This window comes from Amblyomma mixtum, chromosome 5, assembly GCF_055824585.1.
Source record: "Amblyomma mixtum isolate Tamu chromosome 5, ASM5582458v1, whole genome shotgun sequence".
In the NCBI taxonomy this organism is placed as follows: domain Eukaryota; kingdom Metazoa; phylum Arthropoda; class Arachnida; order Ixodida; family Ixodidae; genus Amblyomma; species Amblyomma mixtum.
The window spans coordinates 91600073-91610806 of NC_143016.1; the positions used below are offsets into that span (position 1 = coordinate 91600073).

The 10734-nt window shown below is 46.3% G+C and overlaps 1 protein-coding gene across 1 annotated transcript; it reads right to left on the minus strand.

The window, feature by feature from the left end:
- Positions 1 to 1822: 1822 nt before the first annotated feature.
- Positions 1823 to 9204, minus strand: LOC149343023 (uncharacterized). Its single transcript, XM_089546873.1, has 5 exons — positions 9076 to 9204; positions 6649 to 6800; positions 3157 to 3224; positions 2665 to 2751; positions 1823 to 1890 (listed from the first exon to the last, which is right to left on the minus strand). Exons 1-5 carry the CDS (start codon positions 9190 to 9192, stop codon positions 1823 to 1825), a joined length of 492 nt encoding a protein of 163 aa, XP_089402999.1. The 5' UTR covers positions 9193 to 9204.
- Positions 9205 to 10734: the final 1530 nt, after the last annotated feature.

The window sequence follows — 10734 nt, forward strand, 5'->3', positions numbered from 1 at the left end:
CCTTAGTGATGTTCTAGGAAAGATTGAGCATTGTTTCATCAATTGCAAAGATGCAATACACCTTTGGGACATCCTTCAGCGGATATTGAAACAAGAAAAAACTAAATTCGACACCGCATTCTCTGCGATATGTCACTGCACTTCCATTTGTTGGAGAACCTTTAGGCGTGTTCTTTCTGAGAAGAGTGCACAGCCCCTGGAAAATGCACATGGTGCACGAACATTGTGAATTTGTTGCTTCTATAAACGACCGCTTCTGCAGAATGATTGCTCATCCATAGAAATTTCATGCCTACACTCAACTGAATCAAGAGTAGCAACCGCTGCTAGTGCTGTGTTCTTCATTGCCCTCTTTCTAGTGCGTCGTTGCTTAGGTGTGTCGCATTACGATGTAGTAGTGATGTACAGTCTTTGTCAAAAGTAACCAGGCTGCATAGTTTGCTTCTAGCTTGTATAGTGGGGCCCTTGTGTCTTTCCTAAAGATCAAAAGGGCTTAGAAGGTAAGAAGACCCCCAGTCCTTTCCTTTAACGACCATTTCAGTTTGAGGGAAAATCTAAGGGTTCCACTGTACGCTCTAGAAGCAAACCATGCAGCCTGGTTACTTTTGACAAAGACTGTACCTTCGGTCGGGTATTTAGTCGCCCTTGCTTGTTTATGTGTGTCGTATTATGCAGTGAGCTGATTTAAAATTGTTTTCTTCAGGGCTTCTATAGTTCATGTACAGTCGCGATCAGAATGACCTGCAACTGCCTGGCGGCCGCCTTCTCCTGGTTTGCGTTTGGTAGAAAATGAACACCCTGTGCTACACAGTACGAGACACGCGGGCACGCTGCTCGGCAGCTATGTACAGAACTCCGCAGCAGCGCCCGACTCGCATTGGTTCGAGACATCAGCTTTACAACCTCATGCGTGCTGCAAGTCATGTGCACACTGCGCGCGATAGTACTTGGAACCTTGCATCACTGTCATGAACGCCGTGTTTAAGAAAAAAAAATGCGGCGATGGTGCAGCGCTCTAATGAAGTGGCAAGCAAAGCTGATTTGTTCTCGCCGGCTTGGGTTCCATTCCACATCGGGAGAAGGTTTATTTCAGAAATTTTGTGCTTCTTTCCTGATGATGTTGGCACTGCCAATGACGTCATAAGGTCACGTGGGTTTTTTGGACCGTCGGTTGTGGACAACGACAAAACTTGATTTTCCGACTCATCAGCCATATAATGCTTCTGCATTAAAACAGACGCCCCTACCTTCCCCAGGGATTTTCCCGCCCCATTGCCTCTTTCGATATGTACAACATTCCTCCCCTCATCAGAGTAAGAGACTGTTGATCGAGAGAGATCTGCGGGAAGCTCCTATTCTCCTTCAACCGGAAAGCGGTACTTTCGATGGTTTCAGACTGTTCCCAACCTAGTGAAAGTCACTGACCGAACGCTAGCTGCCTTCTGTGCCGGAATATTAGAGTTTCTCAGACGCAGAGTATCTAAATGACCTTCCCCTGCTAGACGGCTTTTGGGAACGCTTGCTAATCCGCAGGCTGCACTTTACGTAGATAAGATGACTTGCAAACGTCAGCGGCAGTTTCGACGCGGTGGTACCACTGACGTGCACATCAACTCTGTTCATATTCACAATCTGTGTTCTTCCCTTTAGTAAAAAGGAGGGATGGTCTATCATTTATGTTTTCAATTTACCCGAACAACTTGACGACCATGAGTCGGACAGTAACCTTTATTTGCAATCACTGTGGCAAACCAATAATGGGTAATGTGAACGGAATACCATTTCTTGGTGTCTCGTAACATCGCAATAATGCAACGACTTTCTACATATCGCCGCAGCTTTCCTCGTCGTAAGCCAACACTTCGTACTCGCAGATTTCCTTGAACTTGTCTGTGCACCGTTGCGGAACGTGGTGCAGGACTTCCTCAGACACCCTATGGTGTAAAGAATAAAATTACCGAAGGCACTTTAGAAATACTAAAGTGCGTTTGGCGAAAGCCTTGTGGTCAACCCACTGCCGCTTCCCTGAACCGCTTGGCGTGGAATTACTGGGCCGCTTCGGAGTCATGCGTCTCACTCACTCGACTGCAACGAGACGTCTGGCGAAGGAGCGACGGTGCAGCTCTCAGCGCCGACGCGCGCGCGCTCGTTCTACCGCTACTTTGTGACGTCACGGCTGCTATACACAGCTGCGCCGCCACCGGCGCACTGGTTGCTAAGGAGGGAGGAGGTTGCGCCTCCGCGCAGAGGAGAGGCCGCAGTTGGCACAATTCCAGCGCACGGACGGACACCGCGAGCATAAGCCATTAAAGGCTTTCGCCATAATATTTCTGATATCGTCCTTGCGCGTCCCAGTTCTATGTCTTTACCTTCCAGTGCTTTTCAACCATCATTTGGGGCATTGTAATAATAACCAAACAGATCATGCCTCGCTAGAGGGCTTACAAAAAACATTACTATTTTCTATATTATTCTGAACCATCATTTAAGGTTTAGTAGGGCTCATGTAAAACTGGTTTGCAAACTCGACGAGCATATTCAGTAAGCGGCTACCCAAAGTGAGATCACTGTATGATTGGTCCAAGTATGAAGCGCCCCAAAACGCTCACGGCAGCACAGAACGGCGTCAACTGAGCGCCATAGAATTCGAGTATATTTACTTACGTTCGGTCTCCTTGTACGGAATATCCAAAACGAGGCAGTCTTTGTAATCCGTATAATAGTACTGGACAGTTCTCCAGGGGCCTTCAGCTGTAGGGAATCATGAAAGCGAGATGGCCTAATGAATTCCTGAAGCACAGACAGTATTTATAGCTGTTCAAAGCGGCCGGAAAGCATTGCGCATTGCAACACAGTGCCTTATAATAACGCACATCGACCTTAAGAGAATAACTCTGCTATTCATCCAAGCACATGTATGCGTCTTTAATAATTCTCCTCGAAAACACTGCGCCAGCTAAAAGAGTATTCTATTTCAAAACAGTTATCTGTTTGAAAGCTTGTTGTACTTAAATGTGATAATTCCTAAAAAGAGAAAGCTGAACTTGTGGGAGTCGCGTAATTTGTTGGCCTTCGTCCATATGACTACAAATGCTGAAATGCAGGAAAAGAATGGGGGATATAATTAAATGCGAATACATCAAAATTAATACTTACTGTTGTCTAAAAGGTATTCAGCCGTGTCAGGCGTCGCTCCAGGCTTCAAATGGTAAGTAATATTGGTGCTGAAATTACAGTAAAGATGTAAATATTGAGAGTGGGCACCGCAATGCATGATTTCGCGTATACTTTTAGAAACAGTGGCTATGAAAATTTATAAGCAGAATATTCTACGAAGTTGCTGGGATTACTTTTATATTCTACAGCCCTGAAGACATGAGTGCGTGCAGAACTTGCTTACAGTCTTGCCGTCTACGCGGGAAATTAAAGTGCAGAATGAAAGCGAGAACCCTGACAATAGCTGAAACCGCCGTGCGATGTGGTGACCTGCCACGCAGCAAGAAATTATATGAAAATAAAAGGAAGCACTCGCCAAATTAGTTAAGTACGGTGGTTTGTTTAATATTCTCCCGCCACTTTTAAAGCGCCTGCGTAAGCAATTCCATCTAGCTATTCTTGCTTGAAGAGAATCATTGGGCAGTTGCAGCTTTTCTATTGCCTGCCTTCGGGGAACACAAATGTTGAGGAGATTTTTTGCTCAGCATATTGAATAGAGGCGTTCTTGTGTTTCTTGTTTTCTTTTTGGCTAAGTTCACCTTTTGTGGCCGGTGACACGCTGCCTCTTCAGTTAGTTTGCTACGCGAGACACGACCGGAGCTCTACCGACCAATCATAGAAAAAGTACACTATGGGTTTGACGTCCGTAGTGAGATGTGGGCTACACTCATGCCGCTGTGGAGGACTCCTGATTAATTATGTCCCCCTGGACTTTGACAACGTGTGCTCGCATCGCACACCACACTGATGCATCTGTGTTTCTCATCCATTGAAATACAGCCTCCGCGGTCAGGGCCGAATCAGCGACCTTGAGATTAGGGATTGGGATCAAATTAGCAGCGATATTCTAGACGATTGGTGGTGCTTCAGGCGCTGTGTCTTGCTGAAACCTCCTGGTTATCTTCTAATTAAAGGTTTTTGTTTCGCCGCTGTATGCGGCCGAGTCCTAGCTCGACCCGATACAGAGGTGAAACAAAAATCCTTAATAAGAGAATCGAGCAACTCACAAAAAATTAACGCCTCTGCCAAACAGTGCGAGCGCTCCGACCACAAAATCGCTTCCGAGGAACTGAGAGCGCTGTGAGTAGAACGTAATCCGCAGGAGGCGTCACGTTGAGTCGTGGCACCTTCGGCTTACAAAGGCAACGGCAAGCAGGACTCCGGGAACGCTCCACTCCGCTTATGTTAATGTTCTTCGCTACGTCATAACAAATGGAATGCGAAGGCCGCTCCCGGCTGCAGCCTACTCCAGTCTCGGTCACCCATGGCGAAGCAACCGAGGCGGTCTAGGGGCTTTAAGAATAAGGTGATGCTATCGGTTATGGACATAGGGGAAAAGCAGGAGACGAGTGCGCAGGTGCAGGACAATAACGCCCCTCCCTCCAGTTGTTGTCCTGCTCCTCCGCATTGGCGCCCCGCTATTTCCCTATGTCCCTTGCCGATAGCGTCACCTTTTCCTAAAGTTCCCTAATAAATTCTTTGTTTATGTATTTGTCGATTGCAAACCCAACAAGGCGATCTTTCATCTCAGTTGTTCTCGTTTTATTTGGTGGACACCTCAACTGCGGCGTGACAAAAGGAAGGAAGGTGGAAGTGAAAGAAGAGGGGCAGAAAGAGGTGCCTTAGTGCAGGGGCACGAAATAATTTGACCACTGTGTATCTTTAAGATAAAGTCCCGGCCATAACTTAAGGGAGCGCACTTTGGCGGTCGGACTTGTAATACCTTACAACCGGCATGAATAGATGCTTTTAGCAGACCGAAGATATATTAGCGGAGACGTATACCGGTTTACCGGATGCCGCCTGCGCATGCACTGTGGCCACTCCGGACCCCACCCATGTCATTGCCAGAGCGTAGTAGGTGTCCGGTAAACCGGCATACGTCTCCGCTAATGCATCTTCGGTATGCTGAAAACGTCTAATCATACCTTCTCCGCACCGCCTTTGGCTAACGTCGAGCGACGTTTTCTTTTAATGGAAAGTTTGCAGCTTGCGGTCGTGGGCATGCCAGCAGCGGCGTACTTCTTTATCCAGAAGTCCATATGGAGGCTGTTGTATCCCTCTCGGCTGCCCGTACCATTGCGTCAAAGTGTAGCGAGTTCCCTAGGTTGGCGACGTCAAACACACCCTCCTGGCAGGGCTACCACGTGTGAATACAGCTTGATCTTGCAGGGGTTTTACGTCTAGACTTTCATTTCTGCCTGTATATTGCACGATCTACACCACCACGTTCACTCCGTCCATAAGTTTGTATACCGGGCGCGAAGATTGTTTGCCAAATTTTCTTCTTTTCTCATATTTCAGCTTTATGTTTTATTTGCTTTTTTACCCTCATTCAGTTCTTTATTGAATGGCTACACAGCATCCGGTGTTTTGAATCCAGAGTCGCTCTTTTGCGGTCTTTAGACTTTTTTTCTCACTACTGCAAGAGCACCCAAATCAGCAGCCAGCGTAGTCAGTGTGTTGGGCGCATGTGACCATACACCCAAGTGTTTACGATGATGAGAAAATAGTGAAAAAATGCAGACCGTCAATAAATTCTAGATTAGGACCTCAAAAATTAATATGCTAAAGTGGTAATTTAGCTTCAATTACCGAGTGAAATAGTCGATACCTCCGTAAATTCAAGATAAATCAAGTTCGACAGGAAGGCAAAGCTTTCATCAAATGACATTGAAAGTCAAGAGAGTTACATGCCAGACGAGCTACATGTATAATATTCTACCTACGCAGAAGATCGTACGTTGGAGAGGAGGAGAATGAAACCAGTTTTTAAAAAAAATTTGCAGAGAACTGTGCCGTGCTTTCAAACCATTTTCTAAAAGAACGTGATAATTTTATACTAGAATTACTTCGGTAATTTTTGACACATGCTCACTCCGAAGAGAAGAAGTGCCTTACATCTCCTTTCTTGTTACCTTCTGACAGCAGAGATCCTGTATCTGTGCTTAATTGAATATTTAAACATAATAAATGCACTCATCGCCTATTGCTTCAGGGTATATAACCTCCACTTAGCTAAAAATAAATAAGAAAGTTAACACCGTGTTGAGTAGCTCAGAACAGGACGGGTTTGTCGAGGTCTATGTACTCTCGATCACTTAAAGCGACTTGTTAGCACCAAGCTCTTTCCGGCGAATAAAATGTTTTACAATCAATTATTCCACCAGGCGAAGCAAACACTGGCGAATCTGTCTCGACCCAGCGACATGCGGCGGCTAATGCCTGCAACACATAGAGCTGAAATGCTCGCACCAAAACAATGACTTAAATACTCTTCGCGGATGTCATTCTCATCGAAGATCGCCATGTCACATCTCCGTTCTAAGCTTGACTTCATGACTGGACAATTTTCGCAACAATTTTTTTTCCAGTTACTTTTAATAGGGTGGAAGCAGTAACCTTACCTTGTTTCACACGCTGAACACTCACCCTGGTTGTCCATTCTGTCCTTTCAGCAACCACACGTAAGTGGCTCTTTGGGAGTCCTTGTCGAATTCTGTCCGAATGCCTCTTACGCAGTCCAGATCCCCGTCCAGGTCTTCGTCAAAAATAGCGATGCTTGAAGGAAACGCCTCTAATAGCTGCGACAAAAACCAAAGCCAATCGGCAGAAGAGTTCGCGTAACACCTGTAAGAAATGCTTTGAGATATCTTGCACAGAGTACCTATAAATGCATAGCAGTTTTGGCAGAACAAAACGTTTGGTTGGATTTTCTGTCCACTCGGAGCGCCATTAACTGATTCGGGATGTCGACGTGTCCGAAGCAGTGTTGCTCCTATTAATATTTTTTATTCATTGTAATGACTGATTGATAGAAGTGTGTCTTAAGCCGGTGTCGATCGCATTACTCGAGTAAAACAGAGCTAGTCTGCACAGTTCAAGCACCAATTTTCTCTGCCATTGATATTATGTTTAGGTACTGCAAGTTACAATTTTTGGACAAGACTTGTTTTATTCAGAACTTGGCACATCTACGACGTGAAAGACTCACGCCATTGACAGCGATGCCGTAGAGCCCCAGAAGTAAAAACAAGAGGGAAACGACAGTTCACTGCGAAACCAGGTTGGGTAATCCAAAGAAAAATGGCCCGAATTGAACGGCAGTCATTTGACGCTCCATTCCCCTGCAAAGGTAAGCCTCATTCTCTGGTTTTGCATATGACTCTTTGATGCCAGAGAGTGGAGAGGGAAGAAAAAACTTTACCAGACAGAGACTTCCCCTGGGGCCCCGGAGCGTTAGAGGTGAACAGACGTCAAAATTTTTGCTTGCGAGTTTTCTTCTTTGAAATGATGCGTGGACGTTAGTCTACATGGATAACCTCGTGGTACTTGCTTACGATCGCTAAATAATTTATAATTGAATTTCTTCTTCATACTCTCTGTGTTTGTTTTTCATCAGCTAAGCAATGGCTGCGACTTTTAGTTGGTGTTTTGGTCACGTGAGGAATGAAAGAAAAAGAGCATATAACGGCTGATACATCTTTTATTTTTATTACAGCTCCTGCAGCAGGCTGGCTTAGTTGTAGTAATTAAATGTGCGCTTCGGAGACTATATTTTATTTTTTTATGGCTCACACGAACTAAATACCGGCTACACGTCAAAGCCAACATTCGGTTGATGAAACCGAAAATGAAAAAGATGTGAACAAATTTAATCAAAAATTTTCGAGTGGTCGCAGTTTGAAACGACGTGGTGAATCATGTATTTTAATAGCTAACGCATAATTTGAAAGGAGAAATTCTGGAAGTAAAGTAGTGTCTGCAGTCCTTTATTGTGCTACCGTGAGCTCGACGAGAGGCATCCTGCAGTCGGGCTCCTCTTTTATGTCCTGGTCGGATAGGGTGCAGTTACATGTTCGAATCGAACATAACTTAAGGCTCGTGGAAATGCCTACTGTCACAATGCCATGGGTGTGGCACCGCTGCATTATAGCGGATATGATTTAAATCAGCAACGATAACATTGTGCCTTTTTATGCGAAGCATATTACTAGAGCTACACTACAGCCCATCGAGCGCGGCGGTAGAGCTACCATTGACCACGTGACCATGTGACGTTTAGCGTGACCACGTGACACCACGTGACAACATGACGTCACAACAGAGGAGAGATGGGCTGCCGGCTCGCGCGGTCGGCCGCGGCGGTGGAGGCTCCACATCAGAGGCGCGGCGGCTGACCACGTGACAACATGACGTCACAGCAGAGGAGAGATGGGCTGCCGGCTCGCGCGGTCGGCCGCGGCGGTGGAGGCTCCACATCAGAGGCGCTGCAGCTGACCACGTGACGCTACAGCAGCGGCATAAAGCTGAGCTTGCCTCGCTCTCCGGGCACTTACGAGGTGGCCAGGTGTTGGGATGCCGCCTAGAAGCAGGGCTGATTTGAACGAGAAGCGAAAGCTTCAGCGTGCCACAGAGACCGATGAAGAGCGGGATGAACGTCTGGCTAAGCGGCGTGCTCAATATGCGGCTCGGCGACAACGTTCTACAACAACTGAAGAACAAAGCGAGGAACTTTACCAAGCCTAGCCATCAATATGCTTCGCATCTGACTAGGCTTAACCTTAGCTAAGCCTCAGCCATTTTTTTTTTTTTTATTTTTGCTAAATGCAGCAGAGACATGAAGCGACAACAACGCCTTCTAGAATCCTTCACCGAGCGCACATTTCAGAATGAAGAACGAACATCTCTGTTGTTAATCTAACTGGACAGAATCATTCGTTCATAGCGCTTACGCTGCATTCTTTCGAAAAAAAGGCAAGATTTGCTCACTCCAGAATGGATGCAGCATAATACACTGCTGGCATTTTAGTGTAGATAGTGCGTTCCTTCTCGAATGTAGAACAGAGCTGTACTTGCCTTGAAGGCGTCTACCGCCTCATGCTGTAACTGGTGCTTCGCTTTCCCCCAAGCAAAGAGGACACACAGTACAAGAATAGACAGGCTGACCGAAACTAATGGAAGAGGCCAATGCATCGTTTACAGTGTAGAGGAGCTTTCTGGCCAGTACAGCTTATAGTCGGCTCTTTTATAGAAAGCTGACCATCATGCGACGTTAATAACTATGTCATAACAAAGTGACACTTGAAGTTTCACTTACTTAGGTTTTCATATTCTTTTACATGTGTTTTTATATTATATTAGAAATGTAGTTCTGACAAGCGGTTGTCAGCCTTTTAGAATGCAAGCCCTTGCTTCGTCCTCGTTCTGCGAAACATTCACATTTGAAGTATGAAGTTCTTACTTCTACACTGGCCATTTGGAATTCCTCGTGCAACAGATCAATCTGCCACGTGTACTTATGTCACCAGACAGCGCATTTTAACCTATCAAAAATGTTCCAGTTATGTTATGCCTCTTATCAGTGAATTTTGTCTCTAGCTATACCTAGTGGCGCTTTGTGGATGTTCATGAGCGTTTACTCTGCGACTTGATATCTTACGATGTGGAAAACGTTTGGCGTTGTACACCAAGACGCGATTTTTCGACCTGTCGTCTGAGAATCAAGACTATTCTCCAAACTCCTTGCCTGAGTTGGGCCGCATCTAGCCCATGAGCTCGTAACACTCACTGCGCCTAAAACGATATGTAAAAAATAGTGCTTATATTTCCTCAATTGCTTTGCTCTGGAAGTCTCTGACTTCTCGCTGAATTGGCGAAACGCGGATATTAGCTCTATTACAGCTGTAATAGAGCTGTAATAGGTCCAATATATAAGCGAGCACATAAGCAAACATATTTTTCGTGACCAATTCAGTTTTGATTAAAAATAAAGCAGGAACCTTGCCGCGTATTGAAAGAAATTTAGCTGCTGCATTATTTCTCCTTGCCGAACTAAACTCTCGTTCTAATCTTTTCATTCCCGTTCTCTGGCACGTTTCAAAACAAACACACTATTTGGGCTCTGTTCAGGCTTGGAATACCATTATGGTGCAGTGAAATTTTTGACCATAAGACATCTAAGCCAAATTTTTTGTCTTTCAGCTCGAAATTTTGAACTAGCTCGTCGAGAGGCTATCTCTTGAATAATGAGCTTGTAGCGCCCGGCGACGCTATAAAGCGCAGGCGCTGAGATCGGCGTTCCCGCGACAAAAGAAAATAAAGAACGACAGCGCGTGCTCGGAGCGCACGCCCGGCACGCGCAGTTCGGAACTAGAAGCCTGTCACGCTGGTCGTCTCTGTCTGGTGCTCCGCTGCGACCTCCATAATACCTCAACAGTGGCGACCTGGCGAACCGTGCCTTCTATCTCAGCGGCGTTCCAGCATGGCGTACTGGCAGCACCCAAGTTTCGACCCGCCGCTCCCGGCGTTCCGGCCTGCAGGCGTCGGCGGGTGGTTCGCCCAACTGGAGGCTGCGATGTACCTGAACGGCATCACCATCCAGCCGTTCAAACACGAAGTCCTTTGCGACATCCTCCCACCCGACCTCCTGCGTCGGCTCACCTACTCTGCTTTCGGCGGCCGGCCATACGATGAGCTGCGTGCGGCCGTCTTGGCGTACTTCGGCGCCTACTACGT

Excerpts from the sequence above, each read along its gene's own strand:
- LOC149343023 (XM_089546873.1), bottom strand. The coding sequence starts at position 9,192 with ATGCATTGGCCTCTTCCATTAGTTTCGGTCAGCCTGTCTATTCTTGTA. Across the intron at positions 2,752-3,156 it reads TGAATACCTTTTAGACAACA|CTGAAGGCCCCTGGAGAACT; the intron begins GTAAGTATTAAT and ends GATTCCCTACAG. Across the intron at positions 1,891-2,664 it reads TCCGTACAAGGAGACCGAAC|ACAAGTTCAAGGAAATCTGC; the intron begins GTAAGTAAATAT and ends AACGGTGCACAG.